The following is a 23,078-nucleotide window of genomic DNA, read 5'->3' as shown; positions in this document are numbered from 1 at the left end:
CATGGGGATTCTGCAGCCACTACAGTTGGGAACCCAGCAGGCACAGCTCACCTTGGGTGCTCTACTGTGGTCCAACGTAAGCGTGACTGAGACCCCCAATTATGATCCTAAGATGAGTCAATTATGATTTAACCAAGGGCCTGAATTCCTAACTTCAGGAGAAATGATTAAGAGATAACCTTAGACTTAGTGTCTAAGTTCAAAATTCAAAATTTACATAAGGAGCAGTAAGGTCATTATATTTACTAAGATGTACCATGTAAAACTGATAATCAGTTATTGCTTTAACCAGGAAAAACTGAAGAACCATATGGAACCACCCCAGGAGCAGGTGAAAGCAGGACCAGATTAACTACACCTGGAAAATCAGGCAAGTGAGGTGGGAAGAATTTAGTCCCAACTGTAGCTCAATGTAAGGTTTTCTTTTTTTTCTTTTCTTTTTGCTTTATAATAATGTAGGTATTATTTTCCCTAATTTGCTGGTAATGAAGCTGAGGTTCTAAGATGTTTAACCTGTTAACCACACAACTCTTCTGATTCCAATGCCTGAGCTCTTTCTACTCCTCTACATTTCCTTTAGTCTAGACCATTGTAGGCAAGTTTCCTCTCTTCCAGTTTTCTCTATTCTCAGATGTGTTCTATCTGAAGCAAGGGTCAGTGGTCCTCCTCTAATAACTGTTATCTCTGTTCATGTCATTTCTGTCATCGTCCATGTTAGCAAATACCCATTGCCCTTCAAGCAAATTCTAAATGCTTCAGTGTATTGTTTGAGTCCTTGGAGACCCCATCTACTTTCTAAACTCTCATTAGCCGGCTCCACATAACAACTTTTAGCCTCACTTAAATTAGTTGTTGGCACCATTAGAAGTTCCTTTATACAATTTTGCAAACTGATCACTAGGAAGTTATTTTCTCACTTAATTCAAGCTAAATTTCCAGTTATTTTTCACTCATTCTGTGTTTGTGTGACACATGTTGCTATGTTTTCCTAAACCTTGGCCCTCACTATGTCTTCTGCCTGATGTGTCTTTCCTGGACTTCACGAAGACAAATCCTAAGTGATGATAAAGATCTAGATGCTGTCTTTTCCAGAAAGCCTTCCTTGACCTCACTAAGGAGTAATGCTCAGCAGTTTCTCATGGTCTCATGTTCTCAGTATATATGAACTGTCGTTTGTATCAGAGAGCTAAGGCATGCTGAGATCAAACTAGGTGAACACAAGAGAAGATCATCTTTCCTCTGTCAGGGAACGCACAAATGGATTTACAAATGGAATAGGCCAAGCAGAGAAACTCATAGAATTATAGATCTGTTAAGTGGCCAGAAAAGGCTACTTGTTATAGCAAAGTAACACACAGATGTCATCTAGATTCAGATCTTCTCATGGCAGAATGAGTCAGTATGGTGACTTCTGGACTTTCTGTGTTTCAGGCACCATTGGAGTAACCACTGGCACAACTCTTACCCCTAGAAGTTCCAACATAGGTAAGAACAAGCTGAGTGGAATTTTCCCATGGGGACTTCTTTCAAGACCTATTTCCTCAGGTTTTGTTTATAGGCAAGATCATCACTACAGTAATCCATAATCCTTAATGTCTTCCCAATTGTGTCTTTTTTCTTTTTCTCATCCTCAGAGGCCACAACTTCCTAGGAGGAAGTGGAATTGCTGCAGGTGGAATAGCTCCAGCTCAGCCTGCAGTTTTAATGAAAGTGCTTAAGGAAAGATGATCAAAAAGTGAATTAATGCATTCTGATAATCTTTCATTAGGCAGTGTTCCCTAAAATGTAGCCACACTGCTTTATTTCCTAAACGAAACCTTTCAAAAATTGCCTAACATTTCCTGGCTAACACATGACAAGCTTCAGGAACCTAAGACTTCCTTCTACCTCAAGGAGCCCATTCAGTACACTAAGAAGTCAAGTTACTGGCCACCAGATAAATGTGTACTGAGAAAACTTCCATTTCCCAGCACTGAATCTCTTTTGAAAGACAAAAGAGTCTAGAATATTGTCAGGAAATTTGCTGTAAGAGACAGATGCTATACTGGAAACACAGATTAATTCTTGACATTAGAAAGCTCAAAGAAAGAACATCCTAATATATTGTAAGAAATACAAATTTTTTAAAAAGCAATTCCTAGTCATGGCATGTTGATCACCATTTCTTTATTTTGGGAAGTTCTGGTGGTGTTTTGGGGAAAACTCTCAAACCTGAATGTTTTGTCTTAGGTAAGTTACCACATAGCAGGACATCTGGAGGGAGCCACTTAGGTAATGCAGCAGGTCCAGCATGCTTCTTTTCTTTCTTTCTTTCTCTTTTTCTTTCTTCTTTCTTTCTCATTTCTCTTTCTTATTCTGTCTTTCCTTCTTTCTCTATCTTTTCTTCTTCTTTTTCTTTTCTTTCTCTTTCCTTCTTTCTCTCTTTTCTTTTTTCTTTCTCTTTCTTTTCTTCTTTCTTTCTCTTGATCTCTCCTTTCCTTCCTCCTTCCTTCCTTTTCTCTTTCTCTCTCTTTCTTTTACATTTCTCTTCCTTTCTCTCTTTTCTTCTTTCTCTCCTTTTTCTCTTTTTTTCTTTCTCTCTTTCTCTTTGTTTTCTTCTTTCTTTCTCTTGATCTCTCCCTTCCTTCCTTCCTTTTCTGTCCTCCTCTCTTTCTTTCTTTCTCTCATTCTCTCTCTCTCTTCCTTTTCTTTCTTTCCTCTTTCTCACCCTGTTGTCCAGGCTGGAATACCGGAGCATGATCTTGGTTCACTGCAGCCTTGACCTCCTAGGATCAGGTGATCCTGCTACCTCAGCCTCCCAGGTAGCTGGGATTACAGGCTATTTTTTTTTGAGATGGGGTTTCACTATGTTACCCAGTCTGGTCTCGAACTCCTGAACTCAAGTGATCTGCCAGTCTTGGACTCCCAAAGTACTGGAATTATAGGTGTGAGCCACCACACCCAACCATCCAGCATGTTCTTACTTCATTCATTTCTTTTCTTTCTCAGAGACCACAAATGCTACAGGGACTCCTGGAGCAGGACTGTCAGGAGGTGAGTGCTATCATTCCAAGACTTTTGGTTCTATTGATTTATTGTTTGGGATTGCAGCTAAAAACAGAAGAATATGAAGGTTGAGGACACATTTTACACAAGACCAAGTCAAATTGTGAAACCCTGTGGAACTGCCATGTCCATGCCCCTCCAAGTGTGCCTGAGTCCTGGCTCCCAGAATTAGTTCTCTGAAGACAGGAATGAGACCATCACTGCTTTAAAGTTCACACAATTTGTTTTCACAGGCACCACTGTCATTTCTTCTGAAGTCAGTGCCAGTTCAGAAGTTTCCAACACAGGTAAAATTCCGTAAAGAAAATATAAGCTGGCTCTTACCCCATAGGAGTTTTGTGCATGCGTGTGCATGGGTGTGCTTTAAGGTTGACATAAAATAAAGTCATAAAATGACATAAAATAAAGTATCACAGAGATATTTAGAAAGAACTTTATCTTTCATTTTCCTCCTCTATAGTTTTCCTTGGTACACCAGGGAGACATAACAGAAAGTGAAACAGGCAGATACGAAATGAGCCCCAATCCCTCTGTCAGCAGGCTAGCATGTAGGTGTGTTCACTTGCAAGTTGCCTGGGAACAAATGGGCCAAGGAGATGAAATGAGAGAAGGAAACTCCTAATTTAGCATTGGCACCATTTATAATGTTAAGTCCTCAGAAAGGCCCTTTTAGTTGCTTCCATGATGAATTTGCTAAATTTGCTTTCTTTGTTTCAGGTATCACTGGAGTAGGTTCTGAGACATCTGTTGAAACAGGAATTTCCAACACAGGTAAAATTGAAAGAAAACCATCTCTATTGACATGCAGATGAAATGATGTTATTTTGCAGAGTTTTTCTGATGAATAACACAAAATCTCTCTTCCCACTATCCCAACGCCCCAGAATTCACAATTCCATATCATGTCTCAGAGGCCACTATTTCCACAGAACATGTTGGCACCACTGAAGCTTCATTCAAAATAGATGAGAAGGAGCAACTCATGTCTGTGTTGCTATCTCTGATTATGACACTCATAGCGAGACTAGAGGGAGGAAGTTTCTGGAAAGCAATTGTATTTACTTTCCTAATACTACATTTTTGGCCAACAAATTCTTTATCAGTGTAGAAATTTTTCCAGAAAAGCTACTAATTATAGAATGCTGTGAAATTACAAACCATTATAAGCTTTTAAAAGGTGGGGGAGGTGATAAAACTTGCTGAGAAACACAGAGGAGCTACAGGAACCCAGGAAACACACCTGCCTTCTGCCAGTGCTTCCTTTTCACAAGTGAGGGGAAAACTATTTTCACCATGTCTGGAGTTCTCAGCACACTCATGGCATTCTCAGTAACCACCCCACAGCAGACACTGCTCTTGTATCTGAAATCCAAGAAACACGGAGCAAAACAGGTGAGCATGGGAGAAACCCACATTGTCCTCCTGACTGAGGATACCAGGAAGGTTATCACAAGTTGAGAACATTGTCATTTTGGTTGCTTTGATAATAAAATGGTCAATGAGAAAATACATAGGGCTTATCACCAAGGAAGAACTAGGGAAAGTGCTAGTTAGATGTAAGTTAGGTTTAGATTCTTTCTAGAGGCAGGTCTGTAGGAAAGAAAGATTAATCACCATGGTGATCCTAGTCCTCTTGGTGTTTCAGCCACGACCGAGGTGGCTCCCAGCACAACCCTTGCCCCTGGCAGTTCCAGTACAGGTGAGTCTGCAGGTTGGCAGGGAACTCTTCAGAGTTCCTCCCATAATTTGATGTCTCCTTTAATGCTTTTAAGAGTATATCTTATTTATTTCATAATGATTGAATATTTTTCAAATATGTCTCTTCTGTTTTTCTGTCTCTCAGAGGCCACAACTTCCATAGGAGGAAGTGTGTTAACAAGAGGAATAGTGACAGGTGAGCATTGCTGGGTCATTGCACTCACTTGCTAATAATATCCAACAAAGCCTGTGGCTTGAAAAGGATCCATACTCTCATTTCTCCCATATTAACATTGATAGGAAAGTTCCTACCATTTTTCACAGACTAAATACAGAATCTCAAATTTTATTCTTATTTCTTGTGCTTGAACAGACTCTTCTCATGGCCCCCAAGGTAATCATGTAGTCATTTGACTGACAGTTACACAGCAGATCTACAGAGTTAGCGTCTATCTCCCTATTCCTGAAATCTTGAGAAAAGGAAACCTAATAAGTAAAAAAAAAAAAAAAAAAAAAAAAAAAAAAAAAAGGGTGGGTGGGGGTAAATATACCATGGGAAGAATATTATCTGAGAACTGTAGAGATTAGCTTTTGCCATTTAAAGCCCAGCTTAATGAAATAATAAATAAGAATACAGACTGCGTCCATTTATTTGCTTGATACTCTTTGCCCACTTCATGGTAATGAGATACTGACCCATGACTGCCCCATCCCTTTCTTAATAGCTACCACTGGGGCATTCTCTGGAAAGACTCTGGAACCTTGGATTGACAATACAGGCAAGTCCAAGAGCACACAGGAATGCTACCCCATGGCTGCTCAGGTGACAGGTTCCTAGTAACCCTGTACTCCCCATACGACAGACTTCATCTTTGCTTTCTTTTCTCTCAGAGGCCACAAGTTCCACAGGAGGGGTCCAGGCCACCAAATCAGAAGCTCCAGGAGGTAAGCTGCATCAATCCAAGGCTTTAGAGTTCTCATCATTGTCATTTTGTACTCAGGGTAACACATACATGAGAAACAGGGCCATGGAAAGGGAGTTACTTCTTGTCTGGAAGCACAACATGTATTCTGACCATCCTGAGTAGTCCTGCTAAGAAATTTCAGAAACGGGGTCATCTAAGTCAGGCATTGCTCTATGGCCTGTGTGACAATGTTAGTGGACACTTGACTGAGGTCTACTGACCTGCAGCAGTTTTCCTGGAACCATGATTCTCCCTACTCAGCTCATAATTCTGCAAATTCCTATCACCTGCTGCCATCTCTTGAATATGTTTATTAGACTTCTTGTTTTTTCTATTTCTTCTCTTACAAACACAAATCTCAAAAGGCAGATACTTTGTCTGTTCTTTTCACTGAGAGGATGATGTCAGACACAGAGGAAAGGCTTACAAAACATGAGATGAATGACATGCATATTCTTATGTAGAGTGTCACTATTTACTTCATGGTTTCACTTGGTGTCAGCAGCAGTTTATCAGGTCTGAAGGCAGTTGGGGTAGGCTACTTAAAGCACCAGGGAAATGTAAAAACATCTGACGTGAGTGTATTCTTAAAACCTGATTGTCACACCATCACCAGTTACAAAAGTAAGAATGTTGGATATATCAAAACTTTTCCTTCTTTTCTCCTCTGGAGTGGCAGGGAGCCATGGGAACTGGCAGGGAATCACTGTAAGTGAAATCAGTAAAGTGAAATTAAGCATCCTTCTTTGCTTTTTCACTATGGTACGGTGGAGGGAGTAGTCAGTATGTGAACATTAAACAAGATGGCAAAAAAGAAAAAATGATTCATGGTGTGTATTTTTTCTAAAACAGAAGTTGTCAAGGAAAGTCTTCTAGTGGTTCAGGACTACAGTGCTGATTCCAGTACTGCTTGCTCTATTAGCTCTTTGCATTCTTGTTTTAGGTACTTCTGGGAAATTATCTTGGACAACCATTTCATCTGGAGGTTCCCACACAGGTAGTTCAGTGAGAAGGAAATATTCCTTTTGTATGCATGATACCTCTGTAGAGCTGCTGTCATAGAATAGTGCCTCGATAGTTTTTACTAATATCTCAAATTTGCTAGATCTTATGATTTTCCTTTCTTTCCTCAGAAGCCACAACTCTCACAGGAGGCAGGGGCAGTACTGAAAGTGAATTCAGAACAGGTGAGGAAGAGCAACCCATAATTTGAGAGTTACTGTGAATCATGACTCTCATTAGGATGATTTGCTTGGAAGTAGGCTTTCCTACAGAATATTAAATAAGGATTTGCAGACAATGTATTAGAGGCCAGGTATATTTTTTAACTTAATATTTCCCCATAAATCTCCTAAAATCCTATTTTCTAATAGATTGACTCTTCTAGATGAGGTGTAAATGGGATGTAATTGTTTTGAGGGATTTCCCTATAACATTACATATAAATATTTCCAGTGCTATAGACTTTACACACAGTTTTGATCCCAGGAAGTAGAGTTATTATAAATGAACTTTAAAACGCCTGCATAGTTGTTCCTCACCCCCAAAGCAAGAGAAATAATTAGTATTAGGTCAATGGGGCAAAATCACAGATGGGAGTAATTAGTTTTGGTGTTTTGTAGCAGTGAGGTACCTAGGGTAAACAATGTTATGGTATATATTCAAATGTCTTTGACAAGAATATTCTGAATATTCTGCCCACAAAGCAATGATAAGTGTTTGAGATAATGGATAAGCTAAATATCATGACTTCATTATTATACAATATATGCATATATTAAAACTTCCCATACAACCCAGAAATATGTACAATTATTATATGAAACTTAAAAAGAAAAGTAAAAATGGATTAAATGGTAATGAAATAAATAAATTTTTGTCTTCTACCTCTGGCAGGGAAACAGTTAAGTAAGGGAGAAAACCACCTGTCTGGCTCTGTTGGCAGGCCAGGTGTAATCCCCAGGTTTGGCCCCTTTGATTGCTTTGGTAGTTTACTAATTAATGGAAAAACACATCAGAGTGGCAGCCAGAGAAAGTGGCCTTTGACATCTTAAAGATGGAAACAGATTCTTTCTAGAGCCAGGCCTTCAGGAAACAAACGAGAGTCACTGTGGTGATGCCAATTCCCCTTGTGTTTCAGTCACCACTGGGGTAGCTCCTGGCACAACTGTTGCCCCTGGCAGTTCCAAGACAGGTAAGTCAACAGGTTGATATGAAATCTTCCACGTGCCCTGCCATAATTAGATATCTCCTTTGTATTATTTACTTATTTATTGAGATGGTCTCTCACTGTGTTACCCAGGCTGGAGTGCAGTGGCATGATCTCGGCTCACTGTAACCTCCACCTCCTGGGTTCAAGCGATTCTCCTGCTTCAGCCTCTTGAGTAGCTGGGATTATAGGTGCCCATCACTATACCCAGCTAATTGTTTCTATTTTTAGGAGAGATGGGGTTTCACCATGTTGGCCAAGCTAGTCTCAAACTCTTGACCTTGTGATTTGCCTGCCTTGGCCTCCCAGAGTGCTGGGATTATTGGCATGCGTCCTTGTGCCTGGCCTCCTTTGTATTAATTTTCTGCAGGAGTAGCACCATATCTTCTCCACAATTCTTAAATATTCTCCGGTAACTCTTACCTCTTTGTCTCCCTTAGAGGCCACCACTTTCCTAGGAGTAAGTGAAACAAGTGTTGGAAGAGCCACAGGTGAGTGATGCTAGGCTAAGACCTGTAATTCCTAATGACAACTTCAAATAGTCTTCTGAAAATGTCTACATGATTTATATACACTATATTGAGAAAATTCAGAGGAAAAGGCTAGACAGTCTCCTTATTTCCTGAGCTTACAAAGGCCTTCACTAAACCATTGTGACATCAAACCAATGACAGATAAATAAGTAATATGGGAGAAAATTCTTCTCTTCCCCCAAAAGAGAAGGACGTACTAGTTAAGAACTATCTCAGTAATATTGCTGTGGAAAGAAATGTTGCATGGGACAAATATGAACTACCTCTAGCACTGCGAGTCTCAGAGTAATAATTTGCTTCTAAGTGGGGATTGGAGATTCCTATAGAAACCAAGTGTAAAAAGAGTTCAGCTATTGACACCATCTCTTTCTTATTGTAGGTATTACTATTGTAGTCTCTGGAAAAACACTGAAACCTGGAAGTTATAAGACAGGCAAGTCTGAAAATACACTCAAAATCTGGACATGGCCACTTTGGTTGACATACTCTGCCCACAGCACAGTGTGTACTGTCTCAAAAACTAGTCTTTATTCCTTCCTTTCTTTTCTCTCTCTCTCAGGGGCCACAACTTCCATAGTAGGGAGTGTCACCAGCCAAGCAGAACATTCAGGAGGTGAGCTTTTTACTCCAAGGCCTTGAGAGGCTTTTATCAAATCCTAGTTCTCTGCAGTGAAGACATTAATATGAAGGTGGGCCAAGGAATGGGACCCTCATTTCATCTGGGAACACAGCATGCCAGGATCACAAACCTGGGTGTGTCTAGGAATTCCTTGGCCTCACCTGACTCATCCCTCTGGTTATTTAGGTGCCTAGGCTGGCAGAGCTAGTTGTTATGTAGCAGGAATGAGGGAAAGCTGCTGGATACCCCCCGCCAATCAGGGCTCCAGATCCTTTTATACAACTTGCCTTTTCCCCAAAGCCCTGACTTACATCCTTCACACTTACTTATTTATTACATTTATTGTTCATTGCTGGGCTCCAGCTGCTAGACTACAAGGTGCCTTAGGAGAGAGATCTTTGAACATTTTGCTCACTGACACATCCCAAGGTCCTAAAACAATATTACACAGAAGAGATGCTTAATAAATATTAGTGGAATGATGAAATAATTGTTTTGAAGCTCTTCATTCTATTTACTTTAATAGGTACAACTATAGTTTCACCTGAAGTCAGAATTCTAAGCCAGGCAGAATAGATTGAATAAAGTCATCACATGGGAATATTAGAGTTAGGGAGTTCTTTTTTAAAAATGTGAGTATCGAAATACCTCAAGTAATTGTTGAGGAATATTTATGAAGATGGAAGGTAGTCTGCTTTTTTCTTCTTATCACATCACATCAGGGAGCCCACCTGGAAGTTAAACAAGTGACGGGGAGATAAGGTCTCCTTTCACATTCACTGTGATCTATGGAAAGGGAATCCCAGAAGCAACAATGTTCCATCAAGGGCCGAAGAAATAAAGTGGTAATCACTCACGGTTCATTTCCTTCCAAAACAGATGTCCTCAGGAAAGGTCTCTAGAGGTTCAGGATCATATCACTTCTTTTACCATTCTTTGCTCTATTAGCACTTTTACTCTTCTCATTTTAGGTACTTCTGGTGAATTCCCAGGAACAACCAGTACATATGGAGAATCCCACACAGGTAGTTCAATAAGAAGGAAATTTTCATCTTGAATGCCTGATAAAGTTTTAGAGCTGAAATTATAGAATAGCTTTTTCCCAGGATCTTCAATCCCTTGGACCTCTTGCTTTTCTTCTTCCCACAGAGGCTACAACTACAGGAGTCAGGGGCAGTACTGGAACTGAATCCAGAGCAGGTGAGGAACAGCCCATGATTTGGGAGTTAACTTGAATCCTGACGTTCATTATTATGACTTGTTTAGAAGTGAACTTTCCTACAGAACATTGTGTATTTTTTTTATTATACTTTAAGTTCTGGCATACTTGGGCAGATCTTGTAGGATTGTTACATAGGTATACACATGCCATGGTAGTTTACTTCCTCCATCCCCCCATCACCTACATTAGGTATTTCTCCTAATGTTATTCTTCCCCAACCTCCCCACCCCCTGCTATTGCTCTCCTAGCCCCTCACCCCCCAACAGACCTCAGTGAGTGATGTTCCCCTTCCTGTGTCCATATGTTTTCATTATTCAACACCCACTTATGAGTGAGAACATGTGGTGTTTGGTTTTCTGTTCTTGTGTCAGTTTGCTGAGAATGATGGTTTCCAGATTCATCCATGTCCCTGCAAAGGACATGAACTCATCTTTTTATGGCTGCATAGTATTCCATGGTGTATATGTGCCACATTTTCTTTATCCTTGATGGGCATTTGGGGTGGTTCCAAATCTTTGCTATTGTAAACAGTGCCACAATGAACATATATGTGCATGTGTCTTTATAATAGTATGATTTATAATCCTTTAGGTATATACCCAGTAATGGGATTGCTTGATCAAATGGTATTTCTATTTCTAGATCCTTGAGGAATCACCACAATGTCTTCCACAGTGGCTGAACTAATTTACACTCCCACCAACAGTGTAAAAGCATTCCTATTTCTCCATATCCTCTTTAGCATCTGTTGTCTCCAGATTTTTTAATGATCACCATTCTAACTGGTGTGAGATGGTATCTCAACACCATAAAAACCCTAGAAGAAAACAGGCAATACCATTCAGGACATAGGCATAGGCAAGAACTTCATGACTAAAACACCAAAAGCAAGGGTAACAAAAGCCAAAATAGACAAATCGAATCTAAATAAACTTAAGAGCTTCTGCACAGCAAAAGAAACAATCATTAGAGTGAACTGGCAACCAACAGAATGGGAAAAATGTTTTGCAATCTACCCACCTGACAAAGGGCTAATACCCACAATCTACAAAAAACTAAAACAAATTTACAAGGAAAAAACAAAGAACCCCATCAAAAAGTGGGCAAAGGGTATGAACAAGTACTTTTCAAAAGACATTTATGTGGCCAACAAACATATGAAAAGTGTTCATCATCGCTGGTCATTAGAGAAATGCAAATGAAAACCACATTGTGCACTTTTTTAAGGGACAGTGAGTCTAAGGCCGAATAAACTTTTTTTAGATTTCATGTGTTTTTTTTTTTTGAATTACCAGTAGTGTCTTTTGAATGTGATGCATCTTGAATTTGTCTTGAGACGTTTCTCCTATAAGGTTACAAACATTGCCAGAGTTTTAGAATGAGCTTAAAACAATTTCGTTCTTGGGAAGTAGAAACAAGGTAAATTAACCTTGAAATCATTCCTACTAAAGATTTTTATGCCCCCAAAACAATACAAATAATTTTTATTTTTTTGATGTCTAAAACACCCATTAAACTTATTTTTTTTAAAGTGAAACCAATGAATCTTGGAGAAAACCACCTATCTTCCTGTAATTGAATTCCAAGAATATTACCACATGTTGAGAAATTGATTAATCTTTCTATTTGGTCATAAAATTGTTAATGAGAAAATATATATGGCCGATCATCAGGGAAGAACCAGAGAAAGAGTTATTTGTATATAATGATGATACATTTAGATTCTTTCTAGAGCCATATTTTTGGAAGAAAACATAAGCACTGTAAGGACCATAGTCCTCTTGATGTTTCATCTACCACAGGGATAGCTCCTGGCACAATTCTTGCCCCTGGAGGTTCTAATACAAGTGAGTGTGTAGATTGTAAGGGAACTCTTCAGGGATCTTTACATAATTAGACATAACATTTGGTGCAATTCTATCCATGAGTCATATCATACCTTTTCATGGCCCTTCAATATTTTCCAAATATGTCCTTTCTTTTTTTCTCTCTTTCAGAGACCACAGCATACATCGGAGGAAGTAGGACCACAAGAGTTGGATTAGCCACAGGTGAGCATTGCATTCACCTGCCAATAATATCCCTGAAGGATTATAGACTAAAATATATCCATGCTAATCATTTATCCATTTAAGATTATTAGATATAATCTTACCATTATTCATTGACTAAGCTTTCAGATTCTCAAAGTTTTTTCTTATTTCAAACCATGGAAATAAGAACAAAACTTGGAGCTTTGAGCTTGGAACAGACTGTCCTCATAACCCCCAATGCAATTATGGAGCTGTTCCACTGACACTAATTTAGATGGTCTAGAGAGTAGCTTCTATTTCCCCAGTCCTGAACTCTAGAAGAAAGAAAGTCCAATAAGTAAAAAAATTACTTGGTAAATATACTGACATATGTGTATTGTATGAAGAATATGTGGATCACTATTAGGCATAAATGCTCAGTTTATGACCAGCCATGGTGGCTCATGCCTGTGATAGCAGAACTTTGGGAGGTGGAGGCAGGAGGACCACTTATGTCAAGATTGAGACCAGCCTGGCCAATATGGCAAAACACTGTCCCTACCAAATAATAATAATACAAAAAATTAGCTGGGCATGGTGGCATGTGCTTGTAGTCCCAGCTACTCAGGAGGCCAAGGCTGGAGGATGGCTTGAGCCCAGGAGGTGGAGGTTGCAGAGAGCTAAGATTGCACCACTATGCTCCAGCCTGGGTAAGAGTGAGACTCTGTCTCAAAAAAAAAAAAAATCCCAATTTACTGGAATAATAAATAGGTATACAGACTGTGTCTACTTATTGCTTGATACTCTTTGCTTCTTTATGGTAATGAGGTACTGACCCATGACTACTCATCTCTTTCTTAATAGTTACCATTGGGACATTTTCTGGAAAGACTCTGGAACCTGGCAGTGACAACACAGGCAAGTCCAAAAGTACACGGGGAATGCTACACCTTGGCTGCTCAGGTGACAGGCTCCTAGGGTTACATAACCTATACTTCCCAAACTGCAGACTTCATCCTTGCTTTCTTTTCACTCAGAGGCCACAAGTTCCACAGGAGGGGTCAGCAACACTGGATCAGAAGCTCCAAGAGGTAAGTTTCACCACTCCCAGGCTTTTGGGTTCTTCTGATTGCCCTATTGTGCTGAGGTGAACACATAAATGAGAAAGGGGACCAAGGAAAAGGAGTTACTTCCTGTCTGGAAGCACAACATGTATTCTGACCATCCTGATTAGTTATGCTAAGGAATTTCAGAAACTGGGTCATCTAAGTCAGGCATTGCTCCATGGCCTGTGTGACAGTGTTACTTCTTCAGATACCTGGCTGAGGTCCACTGACCTGCAGCAGCCTTCCTGGAATGCTGATTCTCCCCACTCAGCTCTTTATGATTCTGCAAAGTACTATCATCTGCTGCCATCTTTCAAACATATTTATTACACTTGTTTATTTCCTGTGTTCCCTCTCCCACAAATGTAAGTCACATGAGGCAGAGACTTTGTCTCTTCTTCTGACTAACAGAAGACTGTCAGGCACAGTGGAAATGCTTCCAGAATATGAGATGAGTGTCAGGCATGTTCTTACGTAGAATGTCACTCTAGTTACTTCAGTGGCTACCTATAGTTTTCCTTGGAGTCAGCAGCAGTTTATAGGATCCCATGCCAGCTGGCATAGGGCTACAGAGAAACACAAAATGAAGCTATAAACATCTCCTATGTGTTTATTCTTAAAAACATGATAATCACAATATTAACTGTTTCACAAAAGTGAACACTTAGAATGTTCAAGACTTTTTCTTACTCAGGGAGCCAAGTCATTAGACATAAAATCTGTAAAGTGAGATTAAACTTCCTTCTTTTTAAGTAGGCTGTGATGGAAGAAATAGTAGCAAAACAATAGTCTATACATTGCAAGGAAGAGCATTCATGGTTCATTTCCTTCAGAAACACAGATTCTGAGGAAAGGTCTTTCAACGGTTGAAGACGGTTTTGCTGTTTCTAGTGTTGTTTGTACTATTAGCTTCTTTACCTTCTCATTGTAGGTACTTCTGGTGAATTCCCAGGGACAACACTTACATCTGAAGGTTCCCATACAGGTAGTTGAATGGGAAGAAAATCCTCATTTTGAAAGCATGGTGACTCTGTAGAGCTACAGTCACAAGTTAGCAACACAATGCTTTTTACCAATGTCTCCCAGAAGTCTTGATTCTGTTCTTTCTTTTCACAGAGGCCACAACTCTCACAGGAGGTAGGAGCAGTACTGGAACTGAATCCAGAGCAGGTGAAGGTTAGCGGCCCATAATTCACATGTTACCACAAATCTTGACTCTCATTAGGATGTCCTGTTTGGGAGTGGACTTCTCTGCAGAATATTATGCAAATGTTTAGGGATAATGAGACTTAGGACCCATAGAATTTTCTTTAGATTTTACATTTATAAGCCTTTACCAATAGCCTCTTTTAAAATGGGATTGCCATTGCATTTGCTCTGAGAAGTTTCTCCTGTGAGGTCACATGGAAACCTTGCCAGGGTATTACTAGAAACTATAAACAGTTTTGATCTGGAGAAGAAGAGTTAACTGAAATGAGCCTCAGAAACATACTGAAATCATGGCTTTCATGCCTTAGAAGCAACAGAAATGTTTAGTATATTCTTGATGCATAAGAGTCCCAGGAAGATTGTTTTGTCTTCCACATTTTGGAAGTAAAATGGTAAACACAGGGAATACCACCTGTCTCCTGATTGAAGAACAGAAATATTGCCTCAGATTGAGGAATAGTACCTTCTGATTGTTTTGCTAGGAAAATGCATACTGAAAAAATACACAGGGCATGAACCCAGGAAGAATCATGGAAAGCACCATTTATAAATCATTAAGATAGGTCTAGATAGTTTTTAGAGGCAGGCCTATAGGAAAGGAAAACGTTGGTCACCATGATGATCCCACTCTTCATTGTGTTTCAGCCACCACGAGGGCAGCTCCTGGCATAACTCTTGCCCCTGGCAGTTCCAACACAGGTGAGTCTGCAGGTTGCCGAAACTTCATAGCTTCTCCCATAATCGATGTTCAATGTTTCCTCTGGTGCTGTTCTTTCAAGAAACTGTATCATGTTCTTTTTTGGTCCTTGAATATTTACTAATATGCCTTTTCTTTTTTTCTGTCTCTCAGGGGCCACAGCTTCTCTAGGTGAAAGTGCAACGACAAGAGGTGGAATAACCAGCGGTGAGCATTTCTGGGTCATTGGACTCACTCTAATAATATTCAGTAGACGTCATTGCTTGAAATGTATCCATGACACACATTTCTGCAACATTGAATATTGTTGAAAGTAGTAACAAATCAGAAATTCAAAAGCAGCAAATCAGTAACAGCAAATCAGAAACTCAAAATTAATTTCTTTATACACTTTATGCCGACCCTCCTGCTAGTCCCCAAGATAATCATGTAGTCATTGGACAGTTACATAGAGAATCACGAGTGATAGCTGCTAGGACCCAGTTCATGAGCCCTAGAGAAATGGAGACCCAATAAGTTACATTCCTTTGATAATATATCTTGAGAAGGATATTATATGAGGAGTATATAGTTGACCTCTTGGAATTTAAAGCACAGTTCCCTGTGATATTGAATAAGTATACAGATTTAGCCATTTATTAGCTTGTTATTCTCTGCCCACTTGATGATGACAAGGTACTAATCCATGACTACCCATCTCTTTCTTAATAGCTACCACTGGAGCATTCTCTGGAAAGACTCTTGAACCTGACAGTTACAACACAGGCAAGTCCAAAAGCACACCTTGGCTGCTCAGGTGATGGGCTCCTAGGGTTACATAACCCTGTACTTCCCATACTGCAGACTTCATCTTTGCTTTCTTTTCTCTCAGAGGCCACAAGTTCTACAAGAGGAGTCAGCACTAGTGGGTCAGAAGCTCCAGCAGGTAAGCTTCATCAGTCACAGGCTTCCGAGTTCTCACAATTGCTGTTTTGTGCTCAGGAAAACACATAGATGAGAAACAGGGTCAACATAAGGAGGTTACTTCTTGTCTGGAAGGACAATGTGTATTCTAACCATCCTGAGTGTTTCTGCTAAGGAATTTCACATACTGGGCTACCTAAATCAGGCATTGCTCCATGTCCTGTGTGAAAGTGTTAGTTCTCTGGACACCTGGCTGAGTCCCACTGACCTGCAGCAGCCTCCCCAGGACCCTGATTCTCCCCCCTCCACTCATAATGATTCTGCAAAGCACTGTCACCTGCTGCCACCTCTCAAACATATTTCTTACACATCTTGTTTATTTCCTGTGTTCTCTCTTTCACAAATGTAAATCATATGAGGCAGAGACCTTTATGTGTTCTTTTCCTCTAATGCTAAGCACAAAGGAAATGCTTCCATAATATGAGAGGGGGACAGGTATATCATTATGCAGAGTGTCACTGTGTTTACTTTAATAGCCACCACTATGGCTTAATTTGGTATCAGCAGCAGTTCACAGGTACCCAGGCAAGAACTATTTAAAATCAGGAGGGGAAGATATAAATATCTTATAGAAGGGCATTGCTCAGCATCTGATAAGCACAGTATCTGCAGTTACTGATATGAGAACATTTAGAATGTTCAAGTCTTTTCATCCTTCCTGATAACACAAGGAAAGAACAACATTTGAAGTAAAATCAGAAAGTGGAGTTAAGCTTCCTTTTTCAATAGAGTACAGGGGAAGGAATAGTCAGTGTAAAACATTAGTTAATAAGTTGGGAAAAATTTCTTCATGGTTTATATTTTCTGAAATAAGTTTTTAAGAAAGGTCTTCCAGTGGTTCAGGACCAGGTTGCTGATTCCAGTCCTGCTTGCTCTATTAGCTCCTATTCTTTCTCATTTTAGGGACTTCTGGTAAATTCTCTGGAATAACCAATTCAGTGGGAGGTTCCAGCACAGGTAGTTCAATCAGATGGACATTCTCATCTTGCATCCATGATAACTTTATAGAAATTAAGTGATAAAATAGCAACTTAATACTGTTTTTACTCAATATCTCAAATTTCCTAGACCTCTTGATTCTTCTCTTTCTTTCCTCAGAGGCCACAACTCTCACAGGAGACAGAAGCAGTATTGGAAGTGAATCCAGAACAGGTGAGGAGGGAAGCTCGTGATTTGGGAGGTACCATGAATCATGACTTTTGGGATGACTTGTAAGGAAGTAGGCTTCCCTACAGAATATTAAGTAATTTATCTAGAGATAATCTATCTGAGGCCAAACATATTTTTTAATTTAATATTTTCCATAACCTTTTAATATACACTTTTCAAATGGGTTGACTCTCCTAGTTGGGATGTAAATGAAATGTAATTGTTTTGAGAAATCCCCTATAACATTAGATAGAAACATTTTCTGCATAGTAGTAAGAACTAAAAATAGTTTTAATCCTAGGAAGTAGAGATATATGACTCTTGGAATCATGCCTACATAAATATTTTCTTGCCCCAAAGTGATAGAAATAATTAGTAAGTCCATGGGCACAAAATCACAATTAGATAGCGGGCATTAATTCTGGTGGTCTGTAGTGCAGTGGAGTGCCTATAGTAAGCAATATTATAGTATATATTTGAAAATACTTTGAAGAGAGGTGTGTTAGTCCATTTTCATCTGCTGATAAAGACATACCCAAGACTGCATAGTTCATAAAGAAAACGAGGTTTAATAGACTCAGAGTTCCACGTGGCTGTGAAGGCCTACCAATCATGGCAGAAGGAGAAAGGCATGTCTTACATGGCAACAGGCAAGAGAGAACTTGTGCAGGGAAACTCCCCTTTATAAAACCATCCAATCTTGTGAGACTTACTATCAGAAAAACAGCAGGGGAAAGACCCAGCCCCATGGTTCAACTATCTTCCATTGGGTCCCTCCCATGACACATGTGAATTGTGGGAGCTATATTTCAAGATGAAATTTGCGTGGGGACACAGCCAAGATATATCAAGAGGATTATAATTTTCTTATTGCAAAACTATAATAAATGTCAGAGATTATGGTTTTGTCAAACACCATGACTTAACTATCACACTGTGTGTATGTGTGTGTGTGTGTGTGTGTGTATATATACACACACACACATTTATATGTACATATATATATGTCTGTGTGTTTGCATATAATTAAAACCTCACACTGTAAATATATAAAATTATGTGTCAACTAAAAATATAATTAAAAATAGATACAATTATCATAAAACAAGTATTTTTTTTCTTCTACTCCTGGCAGTGAAATAGGTAAGCATGGGAGAAAACCATCTGTCTTGCTGTCATGGGATGCCAGATGTAGTGCCCTAAGTTTGGCCCCTTTGATTGCTTTGATAGTTTATTAATTAATGGGAAAACACATCAGAGTGGCAGCCAGAGATAGTGAGAAAGTGGCCTTTGACATCTGTAAGATGTAAACAGATTCCTTCTAGAGCCAGGCCTTCAGGAAACAAATGAGAGTCACTATGGTGATGCCAGTTCCCCTTGTGTTTCAGCCACCACTGGGGTAGCTCCTGGCACAACCATTGCCCCTGGCAGTTCCAAGACAGGTAAGTCAATAAGTTGACATGGAATCTTCCACGTATTCTCCCATAATAAGATGTCTCTTTTGTATTATCCCTTGTAGAAGTGCTGCCATATATTCTCTGTGATTCTCAAATATTCTCCAGGTAACTCTCATCTCTTTATCTCCTTCAGAGGCTACCACGTTCCCAGGAGTAAGTGAAACAACAAGTGTTGGAAGAGCCTCAGGTGAGTGATGCTAGACCAAGAGCTTTAATTCCCAATGACACCTTCAATATTATTCTGAAAATATTTATAGAGCTGTATGTGCTATATTGTGAAAATTCAGAGAAAAAGACTAGACAGCCATTATATTGCTTCATTTCCTGAACTTACACGGGCTTTTATTAAACCATCATAACATTAAACCATGACAGATAAATAGGTAATATGGGCAGAAAAATTCCAATTTCCCCACCAAAAAGGACATGATGGTTAAGAACTGTCTCAGTAACATTTCTGTGGAAAAAAATGTTGCATGGGACGAACATGAATTACTTCTAGCACTGAGTCTCAGTGTGATAGTTTGCTTCCTAGTATGGATTTGAAATTCCTATTCAAATCAGTGGACAAACAGTTGAACTAGTGACACCATCTCTTTCTTATTGTAGGTATTACTAGTGTAGTCTCTGGAAAGACACTGAAACCTGGAAGTTGCAAGACAGGCATGTCTGAAAATACATGCAAAATCTGGATATGGGCACCTTGGTTGACGTACTCTGCCTGCAGCAGCATGTATACTCTTCCAAACCTTAATCTTTACTCCTTCCTTTCTTTTCTCTCTCTCTCAGGGGCCACAACTTCCATAGTAGGAAGTGACACCAGCCAAGCAGAACGTCCAGGAGGTGAGCTTTTTACTCTGAGGCCTTGGGGCTTGTACCAAATCCCTGCTCTCTGCAGTAAAGACATGGGTGTGAAAGTGGGCAGAGGAATCGGCCTGCATTTCTCCTGGAAACACAGCATACCAGAATCAAAAACCTGGATGTGCCTAGGAATTCCCTGGCCTCACCTGACTTATCCCTCTGGATTTCCAGGAGCACAGACTTGCAGAGCTAGTTATTATGTAGCAGGAATGAGGGCAAGCTATTGGATACAGCCAGCTGACCAGGGTCCCTGATCCTAAGTACAATTTTTCTTTTTCCCAGAGTGTTTACTAACATCTTTTACACTGATTTATTTATTACGTTTATTGTCACTGCTGGCTTCCAGCTACTAGAATGTAAGGTGCATTAGGAGAGAGATCTTTCAACATTTTGCTCACTGCTACATCCCAAGGGCCTAAAACAGTGTTACATGGAAGAGATATTTAATAAAGCTTAGTTGAAAGGTGAAATGTATTATTTGAAGATTTTTTCACTCCACTTGCTTTAATATGTCCAACTGTGGTTTCACCTGGACTCAGCAGTAGTTCACAGAGCTCCAGGCCAGGTAGGAAGGACTAAATACAGCTCTCAAATGCAAGGATTTGTTAACAAGTTCTATTTTCAAATTCTCAGCATCAAAATGCCTGAGGTAATTGATGGGTAAAATTCAGAAAGATAAATCTGTCATCTGCTCTTTTTCTCCTAAAGGCACCTCTGTTACACCAGAGAGCTCAGCATCTGAAAGTGAAACAGGTGAGGAGGAGATAAGGTTCCTAGCCACATCCATTGTGCTCTATGGAGAGGGAACCCCGGGAGTAACAGTGATGGATAGGAATGATGGATAGGTGGTCCAGGACATGAAGTCACTTTCAGTTCATTTCCTTACAAAACAGAGGCTTTCAGGAAAGTTCTTTCAGTGGGTTAAAGCCACATAGCTAATTCCACAACTGATTTAGGAGGTATGCCATGTTGATTCCTTTCTTTTTCTAGTTTTAGTTACTGAATTCTCTGGGACAACTGCTATATCTAGAACTTCCCACACAGGTAGGATAATGAGGAAATCTGCATGTTTAATGTCATAGTTATTAGAGCTGCTTTGATGAAATAGTAACCTCATTCTTTTCTCAATATTTCAAATTCTGACCTCACCATTGAACACTTTCTCCGTCAGAGGCCACAACTTTAACAGAAGGCCGCAGCGTTCCTCCGTCTGGATCCAGCCCAGGTGAGAATGAGCAGAGCACAACTTAGGGTTTACCATAAATTATGACTCTCCGTAGGCTCTCCTGTTGGGAGTGTGTTTCCTGGGTAGTGGTTTGCATTTACTTCCAGTATTTTCTTACACTGAATATATTTTGGAAAACTCTAGCCCCATACCAACATCTAGCCCCATAGCTGAAAGTTTCTAATGACGGGCTGATGGTGCAGTCAGCGTAACAGATTTCTCCTGCAAAGTCATATATACCACTATGGTGTAGGGGGAGCTGAAAAATATTGTATTTCTGGAAAGAAATTTATATTAATTCTGCAAGCAGGCATATTCTATATAAAGGTTTTCTCAATCAAAAAAAGCAATAATGATATTAAATATTTTCCAGTGGCATTGGCACATTAAAACATATTTCTGGTTTTCATTCCATGGTAGGTACCACTCCAGCATCAGGAGGCCAAGCAACTGGGAGCCTGACAGGTGAAGAAGAGGGAAAGCCATGCTGTTCCCTTGACTGGGAGTGAATGTGTGGAATTCAGTGGAGGGTCCTCAGTTTGGGCACATTGCTATTCCTCTTGCTTTGTTAGGGATAGAGGCCATAGAAAAGGCATGATTCTCAGTTCATCAGGAAGCAGTGAAAGGGCCCTTTGATTTAACAAAGATACACCCAGATTCCTTCTGGAGGCAGGTCTTCAGAAGACAAACACGGGTCACTGTGATGATCTCAGACCCTTTGTGTTTCAGCCACCACTGGGGTAGCTCCTCATACAACTGTACCACCTGGCAGTTCCCACACAGGTGAGTCACTGAGGTGGCAGATTCCTCCAGGAGTCCATCTGTGATAAATTCTCCTCCAGTATTATCCTGGGTATGGAGCTATTTTAAGTTTTCCATGTCTTGAAATATTGTTTATCACTCCTGTCCTGTTTTTCTCTTTCTCAGAGGCCACAACTTCTGTAGGAGAAAGAGAAACAACAAAAGTTGAAATAATCAAAGGTGAGCTCTGTTAAGATACTAACTTTTCCTAAAACCTTCCCAAGAATCTGGCCTGAAATATGTAAACACTTTTTGCATTTCCCAGATTTGGCATATTAAGGAAAATCTAACACATGTCCAATATTTTGACATCAGTAAATACGGTACAGGCCTTTCAACTTTTCCTCCTCATGTCTTGTACCGTGGGTCTAAGGATCCTTCATCAGAGCATCACGAGATCCATTCCCTGACAGGTTTATAGATGATTTGAGCCCAAGTGTACATTGCTATCATTAAACCCTAAGAACGGGACTAGTGGTGGAGGACTTTCTCTGAGAACAAATCACAGTAAACTTGCAAAGTGTGGGCAAAGTGTGGATTCACTCTCAAAACTAAAGTCCAGAAAAATTAATTTCCTGGTGTATTAAAGAAACAAACATTTCATTTGTTTTATTATTAAGAGCCCATGCCTGTTAAATTAAGGACCATAAATTGACCAACTGATTACAATCCTTATTTCAGGTTTTACTGAGGGCATCTCTGGGAAAACTCTGGAAGCTGGGAGTGCCCACACAGGTCAGGAATTCTGAACATAGCCTCTTGGGTAATACAGGTTATGGGAGACTCAGAATGTCCTGTGCAGCCTTTTATAAAAAAATTTATTATTTTATTTTTCCATAAGTTATTAGGGTACAGGTGGTATTTGGTTATGTAAGTGGTGATTTGTGAGACTTTGGTGCACCCATCACCTGAGCAGTATACACTGCACCATATCTGTAGTCTTTTATCCCTTGCCCCCTTCCTTCTAATCCCCTCAAGTCTCTGAAGTCCATTGTATAATTCTTAGGCCTTTGCATCCTCATAGCTTAGCTCCCACATATCAATGAGAACATACAATGTTTGCTTTGTCATTCCTGAGTTACTTCACTTAGAATAATAGTCTCTAGTCTTATCCAGGTTACTATAAATGCTGTTAAATCTTACCTCCAATTCCTTTCTCTCTCAGAGGCCACAGCTTTTCCAAGAGGCAGCGGGACCACCCTAGCAGGACCACCTGGAGGTGAGCTTTTCAGGTGGAGGCTTGGGGCTCTCGTTATCTCTCGATCTTGGTGGCTGCAGTGAACAAATAATATGAAAGAACTTGAGGA

General features: G+C 39.9%; 1 protein-coding gene across 1 annotated transcript in view; it reads left to right on the top strand.

The window, feature by feature from the left end:
* Positions 1-23,078, top strand: part of MUC19 (mucin 19, oligomeric) — a 160,623-nt gene that overhangs the window by 84,961 nt on the left and 52,584 nt on the right. The window contains 33 exon segments of the mRNA XM_078338154.1: positions 293-370; positions 1,432-1,485; positions 2,989-3,033; positions 3,279-3,332; positions 3,763-3,816; positions 4,691-4,744; positions 4,889-4,939; positions 5,469-5,566; positions 5,607-5,688; positions 6,652-6,705; positions 6,842-6,895; positions 7,849-7,902; positions 8,358-8,408; positions 9,010-9,063; positions 10,041-10,094; positions 10,219-10,269; positions 12,289-12,342; positions 13,168-13,221; positions 13,341-13,394; positions 14,341-14,394; positions 14,526-14,579; positions 15,264-15,317; positions 15,469-15,522; positions 16,027-16,080; positions 18,816-18,869; positions 19,018-19,071; positions 19,674-19,730; positions 20,260-20,310; positions 20,454-20,498; positions 20,736-20,789; positions 21,391-21,435; positions 21,700-21,753; positions 21,898-21,951. Coding sequence (XP_078194280.1) covers positions 293-370; positions 1,432-1,485; positions 2,989-3,033; positions 3,279-3,332; positions 3,763-3,816; positions 4,691-4,744; positions 4,889-4,939; positions 5,469-5,566; positions 5,607-5,688; positions 6,652-6,705; positions 6,842-6,895; positions 7,849-7,902; positions 8,358-8,408; positions 9,010-9,063; positions 10,041-10,094; positions 10,219-10,269; positions 12,289-12,342; positions 13,168-13,221; positions 13,341-13,394; positions 14,341-14,394; positions 14,526-14,579; positions 15,264-15,317; positions 15,469-15,522; positions 16,027-16,080; positions 18,816-18,869; positions 19,018-19,071; positions 19,674-19,730; positions 20,260-20,310; positions 20,454-20,498; positions 20,736-20,789; positions 21,391-21,435; positions 21,700-21,753; positions 21,898-21,951 — 1,842 coding nt within the window.

This window comes from Callithrix jacchus, chromosome 9 (genome assembly GCF_049354715.1).
Source record: "Callithrix jacchus isolate 240 chromosome 9, calJac240_pri, whole genome shotgun sequence".
Lineage (NCBI taxonomy): Eukaryota > Metazoa > Chordata > Mammalia > Primates > Cebidae > Callithrix > Callithrix jacchus.
Note: the sequence above shows the minus strand (reverse complement) of the source record. Positions and strands in the feature narration are given on the sequence as shown.